Source organism: Nipponia nippon, unplaced genomic scaffold, assembly GCF_047370975.1.
Source record: "Nipponia nippon isolate SJK-2023a ecotype South Korea unplaced genomic scaffold, ASM4737097v1 scaffold_2, whole genome shotgun sequence".
NCBI lineage: Eukaryota > Metazoa > Chordata > Aves > Pelecaniformes > Threskiornithidae > Nipponia > Nipponia nippon.
This window is the reverse complement of record NW_028262336.1, coordinates 114,573,050-114,594,615: the sequence shown is the minus strand read 5'-3', so window position 1 is coordinate 114,594,615 and position 21,566 is coordinate 114,573,050. Positions and strand designations below refer to the sequence as shown.

Here is a 21,566-nt window from a genome sequence, read left to right as displayed (position 1 = left end):
CCCTCCCACCCACCGGCGAGGCGGGGCGGGCCGGGGCGGGCTGCGCCGGGCACCGGGGCGTCGCGGCGACGGAGGCCGCGGGGCGAGTGCCCCGCTGCCGCGGGACGGCGCTGGGGAGCGCGGCCGGCCGCGGCGTCTGGCGGGCATGATGGGGAGCGTGCGCTGGGCCTTCCCCTGCGCCGCCTGGCGCCCCTGCCGCGAGGAGTGGCTGCTGGCGGCGCGGCTGGTGCAGCCCGAGGAGAAGGACCGCATCGGCCAGTTTGTCTTTGCCCGCGATGCCAGAGCCGCATTGGTACATGCTGGCGGGGGGGGCACGGCGCGGGGCGGCTTCCCCTCCCTCAGGGCTGGCGGCCTTAGCCCGCGGGCGGGACTCGAAGGGCCGCGTTGCCCGGAGCCCTCCGTCTCGTCCCTCCCCGCTGCCGCGGCGAGTGCGGGCGGCGGCGGCGGGGCCCGACCCCACCGCGGGGCCGTGGTGGCGGCTGCCGAGGGCCCCCGGGGCGCGGGCGGAGGCCGCTGCGCTGAGGAGCCCCCTCTGGCGCCACTCGTGCCCCCCGACCGGCCCTTGCCCCTGGGACGCGATTGTCTCTGCAGATTCAGCATTGCCCAAATTTCTGACCCCTCGTGGGAAAACATGCTCTGCAAGGGCGTTTCAGGGAAGTAAATACATTATAAAGTACCAATTGCCAGCTCTACTTACACCTTTGCTTAGGAAAAAGGGACGTTTGCAGTCTGCTATTAATAGTTATTCTGACAGACTTAACAAGTTTTATGTTGGGATGTCATGAGACAAAATCAACATACTCGAGGAGACTATACCTGAAGACAGTAGTGTAATGTGTAAGAGAGTAAAGCTGTTTTCAGGCTTTAAATCTCACATAACAATGTGGTAGTAATACAGACTTCTACTAATCAGCCTATAAGAAGTTACTCATCATTTTTAGCTATTAAGTATTTCATTTAGCGCCTAAGTAACTGAATGAATGTACTGAAAGGAAAGCTGTTGAGACAGTTTTACTGTTCAGTGTGGTATAAAAAGTATTCATCTCTGCAGTAAAGTATCCTAAATAAGTAAATAAAGTAGAGAAGGAACTATTTTATGTGGTTCTTCTAGCCTAGGACTACTTTTTATTGTGTCTTGTGCTGTCTTTATGCTAATAGTGATAAGTGTATTATATACTTGGGTCTGGTGAACTCTTTTGGTTAAATTTACAGGCTTTTATAAAAGGGAGAAATCAAAATGATTTGGCTAAAATGCACTCTTACTTTCTATTGGCAATAATAAAACCACATTTTTTTAGGCAGGTGGTTTTCTAGCAACCACAGTTATTTTGCACATAGCATAATAGTTCTGTATGAATCACTTCCATTTTATTTCATAGGCTGGTCGCCTGCTGATACGGAAATTAATTGCAGAAAAGTTGCGCATACCTTGGAATGAAATACATTTGCAAAGGACATCAAAAGGAAAACCTTTCCTGGCAAATAACGTATTCAGTATCTATTCGAATTACAACTTCAATGTCTCTCATCAAGGAGATTATGCAGTTCTTGCAGCTGAGCCTGAGCTTCAAGTTGGCATTGATATTATGAAGACTAATTTACCAGGTAATGTATTATAGTGACCAAAGCGGATTCTGTAGTGTTTAAGTGCTGAACATTTTAACGTTTCCCGAAGAACCAATCTGTGTCCTAGAAATTTAGTGTAATTAGAAGAGAGTGTTTGAATGTATTGTGTATTTGCTTTTTTTTTTAATTGTTAAATGCCCTCCTCATTGTTTATTTAGGGTTTTCTGTTATGCCAGATAGGGATATATTTCCAGTTTAGAAAAGCAGAACCCTGGAAAAATAAGGTCATGAATCCTGCTATGATATTGACAGGACTGGGATCTGCAGATATTTTAATTATGGGTTTGTTGTGTGTTAGGTAGAAGTAGGGACAACTTTCCAACTAGGGACAGTGGGATGAGTTCCCCATGAAAACTTTATAGCCTGTGACTGTTACTCCCTTGTCCTACAAGTGTGGACATCGTATGTGTCAGCACCAGGCCCCATACTGTAGCAAACTGGCATTGAAAATTTGCTATGAGTGTGCAAAAAACCTCATTGAGAAGGGATCATGAGGGAACATTTGAGGTGCCCCTTGTAAAAGGCTAAACTTCACAAACTTTTAATGATTATTACAAGTATACATTTTTGGATTGGCATGTTTAGCTAAGATGCATAGAAACTTCACTAAATCCAAAGTGAAGTTCTCTGTGACTCACTTCCATCTACTGTAGACCCTCACTCTAAAGATGGTGGTCAGCATGTGGTACCACACCATGGAGGACACCACAGCAGTGCAGTTATGTATTTTCGTGACAGGAACTGTGGCCCGTGGATAAGGCTGCACTGGAACAGGTACACCCCTGAAGGGACTGCAGTAATGCAGCACCCAAATACCAGATTAAGCTCGAGGCCAGTGCTTTTATCATAGCTCTCCCAAGCAAAACAAAACAAAGTGGTGTTCTGGCTGTGTCCCCTCCCAATGTCTTGCACACCTCCAGCCTATTTGCTGAGGAGGCAGAGTGACAGAGAAGGCCTTGATGCTGCGCAAACACTGCAGCAATAGATAAAATATTGATGTGGCACCAACACTGTTTTAGGCATAGATCCAAAACACAGTGCCGTACAGGCTGCTATGAAAAAAAATTAACACCCGGACCCAGTACCCTTGGAAACACTTTGACTGCTCTTGCCACGAGCCTTACCACAAGACTCCCTATTTATTCATTTTAAAAAGCTTTCCTGTTTCAGCAAGTATAAAGTGAAAATCAAAATGTTCAAACATTCTTCTTTGTATTTTAAGCTTTTCTTGGGAAATGAAAAATTAAAAGTAATTTATGCACGCCACATATGGAGGTAGGGATATATTGTATCCTCTGCTGGCATTTCATGGAGCTGGAAATGTAGCTGGCATTTTAAAGACACACTGCTGATGTCCAGCTGACAAATCTTATGAAATGTGTTAAGCTCTCCTTCTGAAAATAGGAAAAAATTGTGCAGAGGTTTGGCTTTGCATTTAGATTTAGAAATCTGTATTTGTATTACTTCTCCATTTTGGAATATAATGCATTCAGCTTTGTAAGGGAATATATTCTTAGTTCTTTTCCAGTTAATAAAAAAAATATCTTTTGACTTCAATATTAGCTGGCTTTATTTAAAAAAAAAAAATCTTATCTCTACTGCTTCCTTTCTCTTATATTTTTTACTTATTCATTATTATACTTAGTCCTTTTTCATTTCCCTCACATTAAATCGCTGAAGTAGTGGATAACTCAATGTCCATTGACCTATTGCTCATTCTGCAGGCAGTGTCAGAACAAATCAAGGTTGTTTTACCTTGTGTCTGAGTGTATTCTTCATTCAGTGTCCCTAGTCACTGCTGTCATAAGAGGTGTGCAATCAATGTTAGGCCATCAGTATGTATTGTTGTTTGCTCTTAGTTATGTCAGTTTTAGCAAGCTAAATTCAGGAAAAAATTATCTGGCGTTCATCCTGTCGGTGGTGTTTTGGTTGCTGTTCTGCTTCCGTTGTGTAGCTTTTTGATTGCCTGTCCTAGGGTTTCCAAATAACAACGTAAAGCTGAAGTTTAAAGTAGGATTTGGTATCAGGAAAAGAGTTTAATCTCAGCAGAAATGTAGGGAAAGCAGTGAAACCGAACTCAATTTTCAGTTAAGTAAAACCAGGGTTTAGATACAACATTCAGTTCTTAACTTCTTCAGCAGCAAGAGAGGCTCCTGCCAACGTGTCCTAGAATTGCTGATGGCTGCAGTCGTGACCTCTTACCATAAAGAAAATGTTGCCACATCCCCCTGGGCAACTGCAATCGGCAGCTGTGTGGATTTAATCCGCGAATATGAGCTGGTGAGACGAAGTAACACTTTGCAATCTGATACGAGCAAGCTTCAGTGTTTATACCCATAGAGAGAAAAATGGTCGTTATTCTGGAGATGCTCATGATTCCAAAGGCTAAATGATGGAATTAAATTGGTGCTTTTGTAATAAAGTGATACTGACAAACTGTGTATCCAGATGACCAATCTAAAACAAGCTAGTGACAGATGCAGCCTGCTAGGATTCCTGAACATGGGTCCTTTATCCAGCTTTATCTGTGGCTACTTTATCCACCTCTCCCTCTTTCATCAGATAGCTAGATATATATTAACAGAAAAAGGGGCTATTAGGGCAAGTCACTGTATCCACAATCTGAATTCATGGTGGCAAGCCTCACAGTGTATACAGAGGAGTAAAAAATGCATCGTTAAAAAATTTCTAGCTTTCCTTTCCAATACCTGAAGTTCCGCAGCTAGCATAGTCTGTCCTGAAGTAATTTAGCGGTCAACAGCTTGTATACATCTTTTTTTATCTTTTGATAAGGAGAGAAAGGAACTTAAGTGCTTGTCATTATGCATAAGAAATAACTGTTGTAAGCGTATCAGTGCCCGATTGTGCAATTGTGCACATTATGTAACTTTACATAAATATGTGTGAATTAAAAAAAAAACCAAAAAACAAACAGGTTCCAAACTTTAAAGAGGTTTTGTTTATGGCTGTACGTCCTCCTTTTTGGAATTATAATTTGTATTTTTGGAAAAGAAATATGATTGTAATGAAAACTTAGGAATTTTATGTGAGAAAGTGAGCCAGCAAATAAGCAGTATTAAAGATAGAATTCTAAGTTATAGTCTGTGTAATATGACCTAAAGCTAGCAGTTTTTTCACCTAAAATTTTTCTGAGAAAGATTTCTGTCTTAGTACAGTTACCTGGAACTGTTTTTACTGCTGTGCTATGAATATATAACTTTGACTTTACCAGTATCGTTTTATCTGATAGTTCCACTGAGTGGTGCTCTTGCTCTGCACTTGCTAAGTACATTATATTTCTGAGAGTGAATCCACTATAAATCTCTTTCTCTGGAATAGCTACAAGGACAAAGAGTTCCCTATGTACGAAGTACATTACAGTAGTTTTTTTGTTGGTGTTTTTTTTTTTCCAAATGCTTCTTTAAGTACAAAGTACTTCATCTTATGATGTTATCCAACAGAATCTTGGTTGAGGTCTCCAGTGTCCTAGTTCTTACATTCCTTTATTGTTCAACCAATGAACAAAATATGCAGTGCAAATATACAAGAGAGTATCATACAGCTGAAAGTTTTGAGAAATATGCAATTAAATAGTGTCCTAGCATGTAACGAGGAGACCTTGTGCACATAAACATTTTATGTCACTTCTTAATCTGTGCTATCTATTTTTGTTTTACTTATGTGCAATAAGAAGCTGTCTCTTTCCATATTACTTTTGCTGCATTATTAAAATCTGAAAAATGAAACTACTGCAAGACATAGCCTTCTTGGAAGGTGAAGGTAGGCCACACAAGAAGCTATTCTTAGCAATGCAAATAGAGACAGTTCTACAAAAGTTCCGCAGGTATGCAACAGTTTATCACCTTTTTTCCTCTATTCAGATACTGAACTAAATAACGTAGTGATGGTAGAAAAGGAAAATATCCTCTTTAGCTATTGTGTGTTGCCTTTTGGTTATCCGGCAGGTTATTGTTTTAGATTTAAATCAGGCTTTCAGTTTACTTGGTTTTGAAGAATTACTGAGGTCTATGATTTTTTTTTTTTCTTCTCTTTAGATCAGTTTAAGATGAACTCTTGAATCATTTGGGAAAATGCACACTGTACTGTAAATTTGTTAATGGAAGTACTTGTGAACATAATTTGGCAAAAGAGGTAATGCATATGAAATTATTTTAACCCTTTCACAAAATGAGAAGGATTCTCACCATACTACTAACTCCTGTGGAAAAACTCAGCTTGTGAGAATGTATTTGATTTTTAACTTATGGACAAGAAATTTTGCAACAAGTGTCAGCTTGATTTAAGTGGTGTGTGGGATGTTGATTTACCAGTCACTTAAACCCTGTAAAGTAGAACATTTTCAGAGAGTTAGGAAATAATTACAGCTGAACAAAGATTGCTTTGAGTATTTGAAAAAAGTTTAGATCTCAGGTTCAAGAGCTTTCTTGCTGTGCAAGTGAATTTCTTTTCAGTAATGCAATTTTTTAGCTTAGATGGAATTACAAAGGTAAATAAATTAACAGTTCATTCCTGATCTTTCATAATCAACCTGCCATCTTTCTTATCTATTGCATTACAGTTACTTTGATCCGGACATGTCCAATCTCAATGTAATTGCAGAATTAAATATTTGACATGCAGTAAAATTATCTTTTCTCGTTAATTTTGCAGTTTTATGCTACGTTTGCTTATTAAAAGACACAAAAGGGTAAATTTTCTGCATGTGAATTTTACAGAAAATTAATTTGATCTAAAAATACTTCCTGAAATGCTTTTCTAAGAAAGTAGGCTATTATGTGCACACACCTGATTGTTTGAAACTGTTTTTCTCTGAGGCAAAGAAATATAAACGGAACTTAACTCATTTTACTCTTTTTATTCTCATTATTTCATCATTGAGGTGAGATAATACAAGAGGTGATAGAGATCTTCAAATCAGAGATATGTGACACATGAGTCGGAGTATCTAAGTCCCACACGAAGAAGCTGAATACCATACTTCAGTCTAGCTAGTGGAGGAAAGAACTCTCTCTCCAGCCAGTTATAAACTTCATGCTGTTTCTTTTGGTAGTCATAAGCTAAATGGAGAGTTAGGCGCACCTACATCGTAGTTAAGATATTTGGCATGTCTTTTATCTAGCAGCCATGTGCAAGTTTTTATACTTGTAATACTTTTTTAATTGCTGCTTTTCAGCTTTTGCAAAAGAATTTCTTGACCTAGAAAGAAATGCCAGAACAGATTGTTCTTTGGAGTGCTTTTGTCCTTCTTATGGTGCCTTAACTTTACCTTAAGCAAAGTTTTTTGTTCAGTAAATCTAATAGCAGCTATCAGCATCTGGTCTTTTACTACAAAAGATAATTGCCAAATTATTAGCTAATGGTACAGCTGTAGATATGTAGATGCACTGGTGGGGATGAAGAAATTAGTGAAGGATATTCATGTTAAATATTACTTCTAATTGATTAAGGAAGTCAGAATTTATAAATATGAAAACATCATTTTTAGATGTAGTGTTAAAACAGCTAACTAATATCCCTGTTGAACTAATGAATCATAGTGGTCATATGCCCTTACACTGACTAAACAAGGAGGAATTTCTTTGTTCTTGTTCTATTTGAAAATGGGAAGAAACAGCCATCTTAAACATACTCTTAAAGAATACATACTATATAGCAGTTTCATTGTTGTGCTTTATTTAGTCACGTTTCTAACACTGTTTTAATCTGGAATTATGTCACGTTTGTGAAAACACTTGCATATTCTGGTAATTGATTAAGCACCAATGCTTGATAAACTGTGAAAGGAAAATTTGCTGTTGTGATTGAATCTCCTCTTTGAGGGGAAATTGTTTCTTCCTAAAAAGCCTGTCTTAGTCCTTTATGATTGTTTTTTAATAGGAAAACATAAAACCATTTGAATTAAAATAGAAACCAATAGCAAAATGTAGAACAGCAAAAATAAACTTGTGGAGTATAGATATGTTTAAAATGAGGGATAAATCAACAATTAAGAACGCAAAAAACTTAAACCAGGAGCTTCTAGTAAAAATAATAGGTGGAATAAAGAGAAACTGTAAAAATGCTTGTCTGGTTTTTGTTGTGGGTTTTGGTGGGGTTTGTTTTTTTTTTCTGAAGTATCTTTCTGCACACTGAATTTACAATAATCACAATTTAATCCTTAATTGGTCTTTTGGGAAATTAGGTTATGCATTCAAAATGAGCGGCTAAAGAGAATTGAATTTTATTTTTTTTTTTTAAATAAAACTAAAATTACTTCTCAGCCCACACTAATGACAGTTAGCTTTGGCTTTCCAAATTAAGGAAGTCTAGCAGAAAGATGTGACAGGAGGGCCAAGGTTAAGTAATTATTATGTAGGTATTAAGAATTTGCTTTTTGAGGAGTTTCTTGCTAACACTGCCCATTTCCGATAGCTTCAGCTCTACAGATATATATGTTACAAGAGTTGGAAAATAGAAACTGTCTTTAATCTGTGTTGTCAGAAGCTTATTTGGGTGTTGTCTGGGCAAGAATTACAGTTTGGAGCTCTTATTAGTTTCAAGTTTGGGAGACAGTGTTTCAGAGACAGATTTGCAGATTTTTAGAGTGACTTATGAAATAGTAGAAACTTATCTTAAATATTTAACATCTCCCTGCAGTAACTGTAAAAAAATAGCCTCAGCTCGATTTCCCTGATGTATTTCCTTTTTAAGAGAAATTCTGATTTTTAACAAGGCAAATGTTTTTATATTTCCTCACTAAAGGTGACAGGTTGCTGTTGTCATGTCAGGTTTTCAGGAAACTTTAGGACCAGGAGACACTTGTTGCTTCTATAAGTAGCTGTTTTCTTCCCTTTATATTAGGTTGGTGCTGTAAGTTCTGGGCATTCATGCCTGTGTTACGTGCTGTGTTGCATTTTGATGGAAAATCCAGTCTTGTAGTAGGTTAAAGAATTGTTACTTGCCCTGTATAGTTTTCCTGTCTGTTCATCAGAATTGTTGGCTTTTGTATTAAATATGTAGATCTTTTTCCTAGTAAAAAAACAATTTAATGAAAACATAGCAAACACTTGGAGATAGTGTCTACAAGAGCAGATATAACTGTTACAGGTAGACCATTGAAGTTCATCAGTTTTTCAGTTGTGGGCCATGCTCTGCTTTTGCCACATTGCAATGCATTTATCGTCCTCTTGGCATCTTTTCTTGTGTAGCCTGCTGGCTGGATAAAAGACAGCTGCTACAGTGGCTGGCCTGGAGCTATGCAGAAGTTGATTGGTGTGTTGATAGGGGGGGAAGGATGGGGGGACACACAACATGTTGAATGACTAGCTGACTGCTGTCTCTTTGTGGGAAGTCCGAACAAAACATGCTGAGTTTTAGCTGTCAAGTGGGCCAAACAGTCTTTCAGTTGCTGGCAAGCCAAACAAATGGCTTTACAAGGGTTTGTTTTGTTTTAAAAGCATGTTCTTACATGGTTGCTTTCACTGTTATATAGGAGAGATCAATTCCCAAATTTAAATCACTAATGCTTCTTCTGTCACCTTGCAGGGTTTTTTGGACTTCATTTTGAAGGGGGAAAAGAGGGAAGGACAGTGTGTACACATAATTGGGGATGTTTTAAGTGTGAAGATTATAAGGGACATTTTTACTGCATCTGGCAGTGAGATTCATGGTCTGAGACAGGGTTCTGTGCAGTGTCCTGACTTCTGCCATCACAAGGAACTCTGTTCAGTGGCTTCGTTAGTGCAGTAGGATATCGTGTTGTGGAAGGACATAGTCCCAGAGTGTGTGTGTCTTGATATTGAGGACCATTTCCACACCAAACACTGAATTTAGAAGAGAGATATCTCATTGGACTCTTCCAGAGAAACCAGCTCAATCTGAATCAGCTTGTGTTTCCTAGGGGGAAAAAAATTGCATTAGTCAAATCAAGGACCTGTTAGGAAGTGTGAATCATGTAGTCAAATTCATGTGGAAGAGGAAGATGACTTAGGTCCTGAGAATTGGCTTCTTTCCCCCTCTTTTGTCCAATATAACATTTATATACCAAGTACCAAGATGAACCCAATGGACTCCCAGATTCTGCAGTGGTACGAGTTTCTTAGAGATGGGAATACTGTCCCTATAATCACATTTTCACTAAAGTACCTACTCTTTCCTGCTACTATTATCTCAATACTTTTGTGGTTCCATAGCAACCATCAGTGATACCATATGGGTGATGTTGTTTTGCAGTGTATCTGATGCAATGCGAAGACAGAACTGGATGTCACCCCCCTTGTGCATCTCACAGCAGCGCCATATATATACACATACATACATATATGTGCATGCATGTATATACACACATACCAGTGTAGAAGTGTATATGTGTGTGTATATGTCTGCATATACATACATACATATGCTTTTCTATATACATATATATGAATGTGTGTGTAGATATATAGGTACACACACATGTGTTGTATATGGTATAGTGTGATAGTTAATCTGATTTGTCTTCACTGGAGGTAAGAGGTGATCCAGTTTTGACATTGGGTTGTCATCCTCATAGCAGTGGGTTTTTGCTTGCCTGTTTTCTGGGAATAGTAGATGGTATTAAGTGGTAGATTCTCTTCAAACTATTTATTTTTAAGCAAAGAATTAATTATCAAAACTTTCAGTCAATATAATCTTTCTATATGTGTAGAAAGGCCCTCTGGTACCTTATTTCATAAAATGTAATAAAATGTTTTGAGAGCTCTGGTGGCTTTGTAGTACTGCTGTAGTGTAAGGCTATAGATGGTCAGGCACACATCTTATATGTGGGTGCTATTGCACTAGCAACACCTTGAGATTTTTGTCTTTTTAAAGAGTAGCAGAAGAAGATCTAGCTCCATTAAAACATCTTATGTTCCCAAATGTCTGTTACCCTTAGAGATCTGAGCATGTTTGACTTTTTTTTTTGTTTTACATATGTAAAAAAAGCCAGCATACTGGCTTTATAAAAGAAAGTCTATTTTTATGTTTATTTAGATTTTGGGGGTTTGTGTTTATTTTTAGTGTGATGCTTCATAACCTCATGAGTGTTGAAAGGAAGTAGAGTTCCTGCTGTTCTGACAAGATGGAATGATTGCCTTAACTGTTTGATATGTTCTATAATTGAAAACTGATTAAAATGCCATTTTCATGGGGTAATTTACCTTTTTGCTGAAATACTGTGGCTACCTAGAGCTCTGCTAGCTGTGGTCATACAACCTCTTGGAAAGAGCTTAAGCAAGTAAAAGGTATCACCATTGACATAGACGAGTTAAGAAAGGGTTTCTTATTTACTGCTCATTATCTTTTTTACCACTACTGTTCAGTTATAAGTACATTTCATTGAAAGAATTTGGTGTTCCTGAATCATCTTAGTGATTAAGACCCCATATATTTTAAATACTTTTATTTTCTCTACTCAGAAGCAAGGTAAAACCATGCACTTGCACCCAGGCATGATTATGTTGGCAAGGATATATTACAGTTGAATGTTTGGCATAGAAAGAACATACAAAAGTATGCTGGAGTCTGAACAAAATTTGAGAGGACCTGGCATTTTTTGTATTTTCAGATCGAATGATAAAAAGCATAGATCTGTTGCAGCCATATACTACCTGTCTGTAAATTGATCAGATGTGATGTATCCAGGTAATAGCTTGTGACTTTTTTCCAGGTTTTTTGGTGAGAGCCACACCTGTGTCAAAATTGCTATTTCTCCAGTGCAGTTTTGGAGGTAGAGCTATCTAATCCATTCTGATTCTTTACTTTCTTTTGTTTAACATTGGTTATCAGGGCAGCTTGCTTAAATATTCATCATTGCTGTTAGACCCAATCACAGTAATGCGATGGAAACATTTGCATTTTCTCTAATATTACGATGACTTAACGATCCTAACTGCAGATAAGATTTCAAACATTATCAAATTATGTCAGTCTCTTTATGACTTTTCCATTTTTATGATCTGGGAAATGTTGAGTAATTCAAAGGAGGCAACCTCAAATTTTCTGACATTTTAAAGTTAATGCTGCTTCTCTGAGGTACACCAAGACAAAACATATCATCAGTAGTTATGTGATGAGAACGGATGTTTAACATACGTATCACTGGGAGAATTGCAGGTTAATGGCAGGAAGCAGAGAGGTCACAGAATGCAAATCCAATTTCCAATTCACACCAAAGCTGTGTGAGCTAATAGATTTAAAACCCATGCTTTGTTAATTTTCTATCTGGTTCTTCTAAGTTAGTCATTTATCTAGCTAATTATTTGTCCTGTGTTGTCAGTTTCTAAACATCTGTACAAGGGTTAGTTGGTATTATAAACAATGAGGACTTGGGCATCTGTTGCAGAAGAAATGTTTTCTCTGTATTGATTTACTCTGGTTTCCTTTAGAGATAGTAAAACATGGTCAAATATGGCTTGTGTCCTGTACTAAGAGGACTGTCAGCCCGAGAGTCCAGGACTCAAAACTTATTCATCCCATACAGTTTGTTAGTTTGCAGGACTTATAGCTAGCCTATGTTTCACATTATTAAGTAGATTGATCTGTTCATACTTCAGTCACTCATTTTGCTGGGTAGTACGTTTCACATTGTCACGAGGCTTGTTTGCCATCTGAAAGTAAGTAGATATGTATTGATTAGATATTAGTTCTTCGTCACTGGCCTGTTCCTTTCATGCAGTTCAAGGCAGTTAGGAGTCTGTTACCATTCTGGCATTTGTTGTTTTTTGTTTGGTTTGTGTTTTTTCAGGGGATTAGTTGATCAATGAGCTGGCAATAGTAGCTTTTAGCTTTCAATTTTCATAGTTTTGGATATAGACCACAATATAAGCTAGTTAGTTTGTATCTGACCAAAACAACTTGAAGACTGTAAAACTGGTAAAAACTGGAAGTGAGGAATGTCAGTCATCTACTCTTCTCACTGTTTTTCAGAAAGCATGTCATGGTTTTAATAACTTCAGGTACAACAGGGCAGTTACTACCTTTGTTAAGTGTACATTGTATTACCGAAGCTGACCTGATGTTTGTAACAGTGTAAACAAAATACCAGTATGAAGATTTCTGTATTAGCCCTATGTATAGTAATCTTCACTATTAATAGCATCGTAATTTACATGGATTTTAACTCTGATTGTCTTTTATCTTCCTACAAATGCATCCTGTTTGGCTTTTTATCAGGTAGAAAAAAGGAGTAAATAACCCTATATTTATCTATTATTTCTAAAGCATTTTCTCAAATAGGACTAGGGAATATAGTATGTTTTCTTATTCTTCACTCCTACATCTTTTAAAAATCAATCTTTCATATCTATATAAGGTTTTGCTGTTTTACAGGGAAAATACAAAGCAGATTTTTTGGCCTAGTCTTTACAAAAATTATTAAAATACCCAGGTGTCATTGCAGTGGAAAAGATGGCATTATATATTTCAATGTAAATAATTTGTGAAAAAAAAATCCAAAATACCCACACATATGCACACATGTTTATCTTTATATAGCATGTTTACTTTCCAGGTTTAATATTGTACTCTTTTCCAGTATCACTCACTATTTCTTCTCCTCACTCTTCCTCAAATTTCCAGGATGTTGTGTATTTTTAATTTAATGAAGGAACTTAACTTTTGGGTTAGATATTTTTTAGATGCATAGAAGACAATTTTTGAGATTACTCAAATTATATTTTTAAGGATCTAATGTGCTTTAAAGTTTATTAGTAGGGAATAATAGCTGTATATAGGTAAGAAATCGATTGCCTTCACAGCTGTGTGAATTTTACATTTAATTTGTTCTGTGAACTACTCTGTGCATTATGTTGTGATAATAAGTGTCTGCAGATTAAAGAAAAAACAATGAAAATATATTTTGCTCTCAAGGATAAAACCTCTAACTTCTCTTGTGAATATCTAATTTAGACGCCAACTGAAGGAACTGGTCAGAGATTTGCTGGATGCCTTTCTTCTGTTGACTACTGTTCCCTAAGAAGCAGGTTAATGAGTGTTATGGGAAGGAGGCAGAGCTCTACATATTCTAGGGGAAAAGGACTTTTAAAGCTAGGACACTGAATAGCTAAACCATCCAGTCAATTTTCTACTGCAAGTGAACATACAGGTTTGTATTTGTTAGGCAATCAGATACTGGGACAAATTGTCAGTTAATTGGATATTATGAAAAGAAGCTATAGTATGTTTTGGTTAAATTTATTAGAGTTTTCCAGTTGACTCTCTTGCTTTTCAGCAAGATGATCCAATGTAAAAACAAAAACTGCTTCCAATATTTAGAGGTTGTCATTTTCAAGTTTTTCAAGTGTGGAGTTTACAGTAGACTAGAGAAATGTTTTCAGAATTTCAGCTATTATGAACAAATGCAAAAATAAAGAATGTGCAACGGTTTGTGTAAAGGTGAGGAAAGGAGTGAACTATAAAAACATATACAACTGAAAATATATTTTCAAATGAGAGAGAAGGGGCAATATAATTCTTCTCAGTGTTAAGAAGAATCAAAGTTTTTTTTCCCCGTTTCTCTTGAAAAGGAGCTATATAAATTTTGAACAGTATATTAACTGTAAATTAGGAAATTAAGTGGCATAGGTGAGTAAGAAGTATCTATACAAAGCATTGGAAATAGTTTTAAAGTTTACATTGCCAGGAATTACCACTTTCAAAATTTGTAGCTGTTAACTTAGAATTTCATAAGGTTTATAGTGAAGTTATTTGGTTGATGACTGAACAGATATATGCATTTCTAAAAAGAAAAGGCCTCTTTATTAATCACATTTTTATGATTAGGCTTCTATACTAAATGAAAATCGTATTTTTAAGGTATTAATAGAGGGTAATTGTGAAAAGAGATATTGTTAGATTTTTGACAGAATACTTACAGTAATCAATACGTTCAATTTCAAAGCAAGAAAACTCAGTCACAGTGGAGCTTATTTTCATTAATCCCCTCCACCCAGGCAAGTTTGGTTTCATGTTTAATTAAAAAATCTCATCCCTACCCTCCCACCCCCTTGTCATGTTAATAACTTTCATGCCATTGGCTAAGTTTTTCTGTCTGCTGAAATTCACTCTCTCAATTCCCTATAGAATCTAAATCAGCATTTTTCTTTCTTTTTTTTTTTTTAAACCTTTTATCCAGTATTTTCATAGATCTGCTCCTATCACAATTTTTCTTCTCTTAGAGAAAACCAGCAAAAGGTGAGTGGCTGTTCTTTCAAAGAGTTTTAATAGTTGATGGGGATATGTATCGTTTCCCATGAATCATAAGCCATCTGTGGAACAAGCTTCCTGTTTTTCTCTGCTTCCAACTCAACTTATATTCCAAATTTCATATGAAAACATGTCTTACCTATCTTATGTATACCGAAATTCACACAATTGAATTTATTCCATTTCAGTGATGAACCCCCACCTAGTTAGATGCTTGACCAATCAGATAAATATTGTGCAATTTCCTGATGCTCACCAATTTAAATAAGTAATTTACATACATAAATATTTTTTTCTGAAGTGCACACATTGTGAGTTACAGGAATCTCACTTTGCCACTGAGATGGAAAAGATTACTGTAAGTACATTGGATTTATTGGAAACAGAATCTAAATTCTGACTCTTCAGAAGCTGTAAATATGACTTAGAAGAAGGAATATTTGAAATGCAGTTTTGAGCATTTCAGTTAAATTTTTCCACATAGTTGTATCCTCAGCTAATTTTTTGGCTCAACATCTAAGTGCTTTTTTGAATAACCCTGAACACTGGGAAAGGATTTCTGGATTATATTAGCAAGGGCTCAGTACTGTGTGAACCCATCTGTGTGGCGTCTGCTCTGGAGCTTGTCAGTGTATGGATGTTTAGAAGCACAGAGAGATCAGATGTGCAGTTTTCTACAACCTACGTATCTTAAAGGAATCCTTTACTGATCATCTGAAAATGTTTACTGAAATCTTTACTGATGCAAGTTAAATAAGAAACAGTAGTACAATTACATAAATTTCAATGAATGTCTGGCCTTATTGTTCACTGAAAACATAAAGACAGAAAGTATTCCTGGAAGTGTTTGTATTATATGTGTGCAGTGCAGTAAAAGCATTTGTTCCTTCAGAGAATCTGTTTTCCAAGTTTTTACTGTCAGTTCATTTTTATCATGCTTCTCCAGTTCATAGATCTTTTTTAGAGAATTTTCTTAGAATTTGCTTTTAGAAAAATACTAAAGTTTGCGTGCATTAAGGATTTTAGAGCATTTATGTACCAGAATTCCACCTGCATAAATACATACATGTACACTGCAGCCAAATTTCTCTTACAAAATTGGTATCATCTTGTAGAGAAGAAGAAACCACTGCACAGCGAGGTGCGGATACTAAGTTCACATTTTTAGTTAGTTAAAAAAAGTCTGAAGGTAAAGCTAAAACCTGACTATGAGAATGCTTATCATATTATGTCATTTTTGTGGTGAATACTTTGCAAGTCTTAGGGACGATACTCTGAAATTTTTAAAAGTACTTTTAAGAATAATTTGTGAGGTTGATAACCCTTATAAATACTTCTTTGTCTTGCCTTTATTTCCTGTCAGAGTTCCAACCTGCATTCCAGTTTCTTTTGTATTCTGTTATGTGGTCTTTGTATTTTCCTTGTAGAAACTATTGTGTCTTCCTTCACTTAAATTTTACAGAGTAGGCTTTGAAATGACCAAAAATGTTTAGCACTTTTCCTAAACTTCTCTGAGAGAAAAATAGAGGCAGTAAACACAGGAGGAAAAACGCTTAAGAAGGTCTTAGAAAGCTATCATCAGAATAGGAAGCTCAGTTGTTTAGTGAAGAACCCAACTGAAAGGTGATTAACTGGTACCCTGTCTTGCCCTGGGCCTCAAATGATCATTTGTAGACTATACAGTGTGTAATCCAAAATTGTATCCAAAATAGCTGTTAGCTCTAAAGTATGCATACTGGAATAATTTGGCATGAAAGCTCTTTGGTGTATTTTTAATGAAATATAATTATTTTGTAAACTAGAACTTGGATTCTTAATGAATTGAAATGGCCACAGAAATAAGTTCAAGTGTTTGTATAATTGTTAAGTGAGTTTATTTCTGAAACAGCTTGCAAATGGGAGGTAATTTAGAAATGCAAATTTAAAACCAACTGAATAATCGCTATATGGGACTTGTTCCCATTCTTTCAAAGGAATTTTTTGTAAATTGTGGTGAGTATGTTTGAGGCTTTTTTGCTCAAAGTAAAAGCAAAAAAGGTAGCATCTACAAACTTTCTTCTGCTTCTAGTTTTGTCCCCTCCTCATCCCCCAGGTCGTGAGAGACATGGGAAGGGCCACCAAGGTCATTAGAGGGTTGGGCAACTTGACCTATGTAGAAGTGTTGATGGAGCTGGGTTTGTTGAGCCTGAAGAGGGGATCTGAGGAGGGGAATCTAATTACAGTCTATCTGAAAGGTAGCCATAGAGAAGATGTAGGCAGCTGTCTTCATGAGGGTGCATGGGGACAGGGCAAAAGGCAACAGGCCCAGGTTGCTTCAGGGGAAATTTTGTCTGGATAAAAGAAAACAATTATTTACTGTGAGAACAGTAAAAGACTGGAATAAATTGCCCAGAGAAGGGGGTAAGACTCTTCTTGACAGGGCCTTGAATAACCTAATATAAGGCTCTGTTTTCAACAGAAGATTGGACCAGATGGTCTCCAGAGGTCCTTTCCAGCCTAAATTTTTCCATGATTCTGTGAATCTGTCTTTCTCTGATATTCAAGAAAATACAAAGAAATGGACTAGGCAGGCTGTGGTACTGCTAGGAATACATGGAGAATAATAGTCCTGGCTCCTCTAATCTGATCCATTCCTCAGAGCAAAGCAACTGCTCTGTATTAAGAAGGAAACAGGAGGGAAGGGCAGTTCAGGAGAAGGCTCCTCAGAGGAGGAGCTTGATGGACAGCTGGAATGGAGGGGAAAGTACTGTGTAAATTTGAACATAAGCATCAAGAAGGGTAGCTGAACAGCTGAAGAAATCTAGGAAAAAAGGGGTAAGTAAGGAGTGAAAAGGTGGTAGCGTATGGGTTTGATAAGTGTATTCACCATGCATGGTAAGGTTTGAATGGCAGAAGGACTGACGATGCAGGAGGCATTACACACCTCTGGGTGCTAAAGGTAGTGTAGTGTGGATAGTCTTGGAGAGTCTTCTCTGGTAGTGTGAATAGCCCTGGCTCATTGAAAGCAAGAGAACACTCTGAAAGTAATGGTGGAGGAAGGGTACACCAGGACATTCTTGAATATTTTGTAATTTGAATCACCTGCAGAGGCTGGTGCCTCACCACTGTTGTCTGATATTTGAGAGAAGAGAAAGAAAAATAAGTAGATTGTTTGGAGCAGGTGTTAACACAGTTATTTGATCATAAAATGGGCCATATAAACTCGGAGGGATGAAAGACAGCAACCTTTCTCCAAGTTGAACAAATTTCTTTGTTATTTTTCATTGTTTCAGGGCAGTTGGATTGTCTAAGTAGATGGATATTTAATTTGCCGTGGTAATCCATTAAAACATACTTGACGTTGTGTTTTTTCAGTATCATCATTTTCTCCAGAGAGGAAAGTTAGTTCTGTCCTTAGATTGTTCTGGATTGTTCCATTAGCGGACTACTGCAACTGCCAACAAAATTTCTGTCTTAAGATGTTTTCTTCACTTCAGTCTATAAATGAAATTGAGGGCATCTCTGAAATGTCACTGCCATGTCTTGCGTGATGTGTGCAGTATGTCAGATTACACTTTGCAATATGATCTGGAAATTGTCAGACAACCTGAATGTGTGCTTTAGTGTGACGTTAGTTCGTTCAGATCAATTACTACTGTTGCCGATACCTGTTTTTATATAGTGCTTAGATATCTGTAGGAGACAACCACTTTACAGAGAAGGCTTTATACCCTTGTCCCTTGTTTAAGGTGGGGAACACTAGTGCAGAGAAGTTCCTTGCCCATAGGCACTCACAGAATCAGTGGCAGAGCTAGGGTTAGAATCTGCATCTTTGTTAAGCAATTATTTAGTGATGGGTTCTTAAAAGTAGCATGGTATTGGGAGGAGAGGCTATGTTTTGGATTAAATATGACTAATATTTTTTTTAACACAAACATTGCATAACCTATGAAAAAATTTTGTCTCAATGTGTGGAATTGTCTCTATCCAGATTTTTATTATCCCTACTAAAGAAAATAGATTGCTTTCTGCCATTGTCTGTTTAACCAGCTGTAAGCCCTATTGGACAGATTGCATGGTATGCTGATTAATGATATGGGCCATGGGTGATTAGCCAAGCGTGTAATGAGGTCCATAGCTTCCAGTGTATTACAGAAATGCCATTGATCAATATAACCACACAGTCTGTAGTGTCTTCTACAAAGTAAATTCAGACTAGTGGAGAAAAGTGGTGTAGTCCCTGAAGAGCTGCTGCAGCGCTACACAGCTGTGCTTATTTTTAGAGGAGGCTTAAATTTAATCTGAGGATTTGAAGGTTCGGTGGTTTTTTTTTTTTCCTTGATATCTTTCTTACTGTGATTATGGGCATCTCCCTACCCCCATTTTTCTTGCAGAATAAATCCAAAAGTCTTAATATGCATGTGGTAAATTTGGGAGATTATATTTCTACATGTGCTTAAAAAAAGTGTTTCTTTTGTATCCCAGCATCCAAGGGCAGGAGGCAGAAGAGCTTGGTGAATTCTAACAAACAGCATGCTGTTTTATAAAACGTTACTAGATCAAGCTGTCAAATGTCAAAGACTCTATATGCTACTTTTGTAGCTGAATCTAAATTTTTTTAATATAAAATCAGCACTGGTTAAATACTTTCCTTTTTAGAGAATGCTGAAAATACGCAATATGTTTATGACTTCCATTTCATATTTTTAATGCAGTAATTCTGCTATAGGAATGGGATTTTTTCATACTGTGTCCTGAACTGTCATCAGCATCACTGCTTCGAGGCTATATAGATTCAGATTGTAGAGCAGAGTTGGCTCATAATTTTTTTCTTATGAGTGAGTTTTTTCTAGAGCAATAACATGAGGTAATTTGCTTATTATTACTACCCTATTAAAATTTCTGTAAATATCTCTTTCTAATTTATAGGTAGTAGCTCAATTCCAAATTTCTTTCGCATCATGAAGCGACAGTTTACTGAAACAGAGTGGGGTGTAATCAAGTCTATGAGTAATGAATGGTTGCAACTCGATATGTTTCATCGGCACTGGGTAATACTTTTTTTTTATTTAAAGACTGCAATGCTATAACCTGCACATTCTCGTTTGATATATTTTGTTATTATTTTCATTATGGTAAAATTGTATACTCTTCATAGTTACATGTTCATGTGGAGATAATATTTTAATGGGGTTTATATTTTAGTGATTTTTTTAATGTCGGAATAACTTTGAGAGCCATAGTACAGCTGACATTTCTAGAAGGATTGATGACTAGTTTTAAACACGTACCCAGAACAAAGTAAAGGGTTCATATCTGTATGTGCCACTTGCTAATTCCAATTGCATGTTCATTATAATGCAGCAAGTTAGGCTAGGTATTAACAACACTGATAACTTTTTCTCTTGATAATTGCATCAGTCTACCCTCACATTTACAGTAGTACAAGTCTTAAATTTATTTCATCTACAGGGTCTGCCCAGAAGTAGTGTTTATAGAGCAGCTTGAAAACAGCCAGTATGAATAAAATACATTTATTCTGTTTTTTAGGCCTTAAAGGAAAGCTTCTTAAAGGCTGTTGGAGTCGGAATTGGCTTTAACTTGCAAAGAATTGAATTTAATGTGTCCCCATTGCAACTGGAAATAGGGAAGGTGTATAAGGAGACAAAAATGCTTCTGGATGGAGATAAAGAAGAAGAGTGGATGTTTGAGGTAAGAAATACTCAACTTTATTTTTTCAGTAGCGATAAACAGTCTCAACACCCTATGGTTGCATTGCACATTTGATTTTTTTTTTTTTTTTAATTGCTGCTTCACACCTTTATTCTGTATAACCGCATTGAACATATACCAATCAAAACTTAGGATATAAATCCACAGCGTTTTAAAGTATTTTTGATGATCGCAAAACCAGCCCAGAGATATGTTCATTATAATGGCTTTTTATTTTTTCTGTTCCTGGTGTATACTTCTTGCACTCTATGAAATTCAGCCTAGGGGCATGCAGGAGGTTCACTGAGGCATATTCAGACCTGACTTCTGAACAGTGTCTTAAGATTTTAAAGTTCTTCATCAGTTGGTCTAGAATGGGACTAGTGATTAACTAACCCTATTAGTTAGTGTTTATGTTAAATGCTTGGAATGGAGGAGGTGTCTTCAGCTCCTTTGGGTTTCTTACTTCTTGTCCATACAAGCTGGTAGAAACGTGCTTTTGTGGTTTTGGAGTTACAGTGTGCTGATTGGCTGCTGTCTGTGGGAATGGAGAGATGAAAAAAACTTGCTTTTGCTTAATTGGAACATTAGTTTGGGCTCAGTCTTTTATCTGGGTGTTGGGGCTTGGGATTTTGGGTTTTTTTACTTCTTGAAAGTTATTGAGACTTATCACTAAAACATCTATCCTGCTAGATTTGGTAGAAAACGATCAATAGCGTCAATAGTTTAAAGGGTGTGGAGAGAAAGAACAGATAGGGACATGGTTTAGTGGTCGACTTGGTAGTGTTAGGTTAACAGTTGGACTTGATGATCTTAAGGGTCTTTTCCAACCTAAATGATTCTGTGAGTCTATACAATTATCTCAAATTATTTAATTACCCTAAGAAACCAAGCTTTAAAAGAAGTTAAACAAATCAGAACACCATTTCTCTACACACTAGAGGCACTTTCATTCAACCACTTAAAACAAAGGAAGAAATGCAAAAGACATTGTGACTTTAAAATTGTCTGTAAAGGGCACC

General features: G+C 37.0%; 1 protein-coding gene across 1 annotated transcript in view; it reads left to right on the top strand.

Annotated features, from left to right (window-relative positions):
- The first annotated feature begins 46 nt into the window (after nucleotides 1-46).
- AASDHPPT (aminoadipate-semialdehyde dehydrogenase-phosphopantetheinyl transferase) overlaps nucleotides 47-21,566 on the top strand; it is a 37,628-nt gene continuing 16,108 nt past the window's right edge. The window contains exons 1-4 of the mRNA XM_087756529.1: nucleotides 47-292; nucleotides 1,380-1,605; nucleotides 19,762-19,883; nucleotides 20,383-20,544. Of these exons, the coding sequence (XP_087612655.1) occupies nucleotides 146-292; nucleotides 1,380-1,605; nucleotides 19,762-19,883; nucleotides 20,383-20,544 (657 nt within the window). The 5' untranslated portion in view covers nucleotides 47-145. The remainder of the gene's footprint in view (nucleotides 293-1,379; nucleotides 1,606-19,761; nucleotides 19,884-20,382; nucleotides 20,545-21,566) is intronic.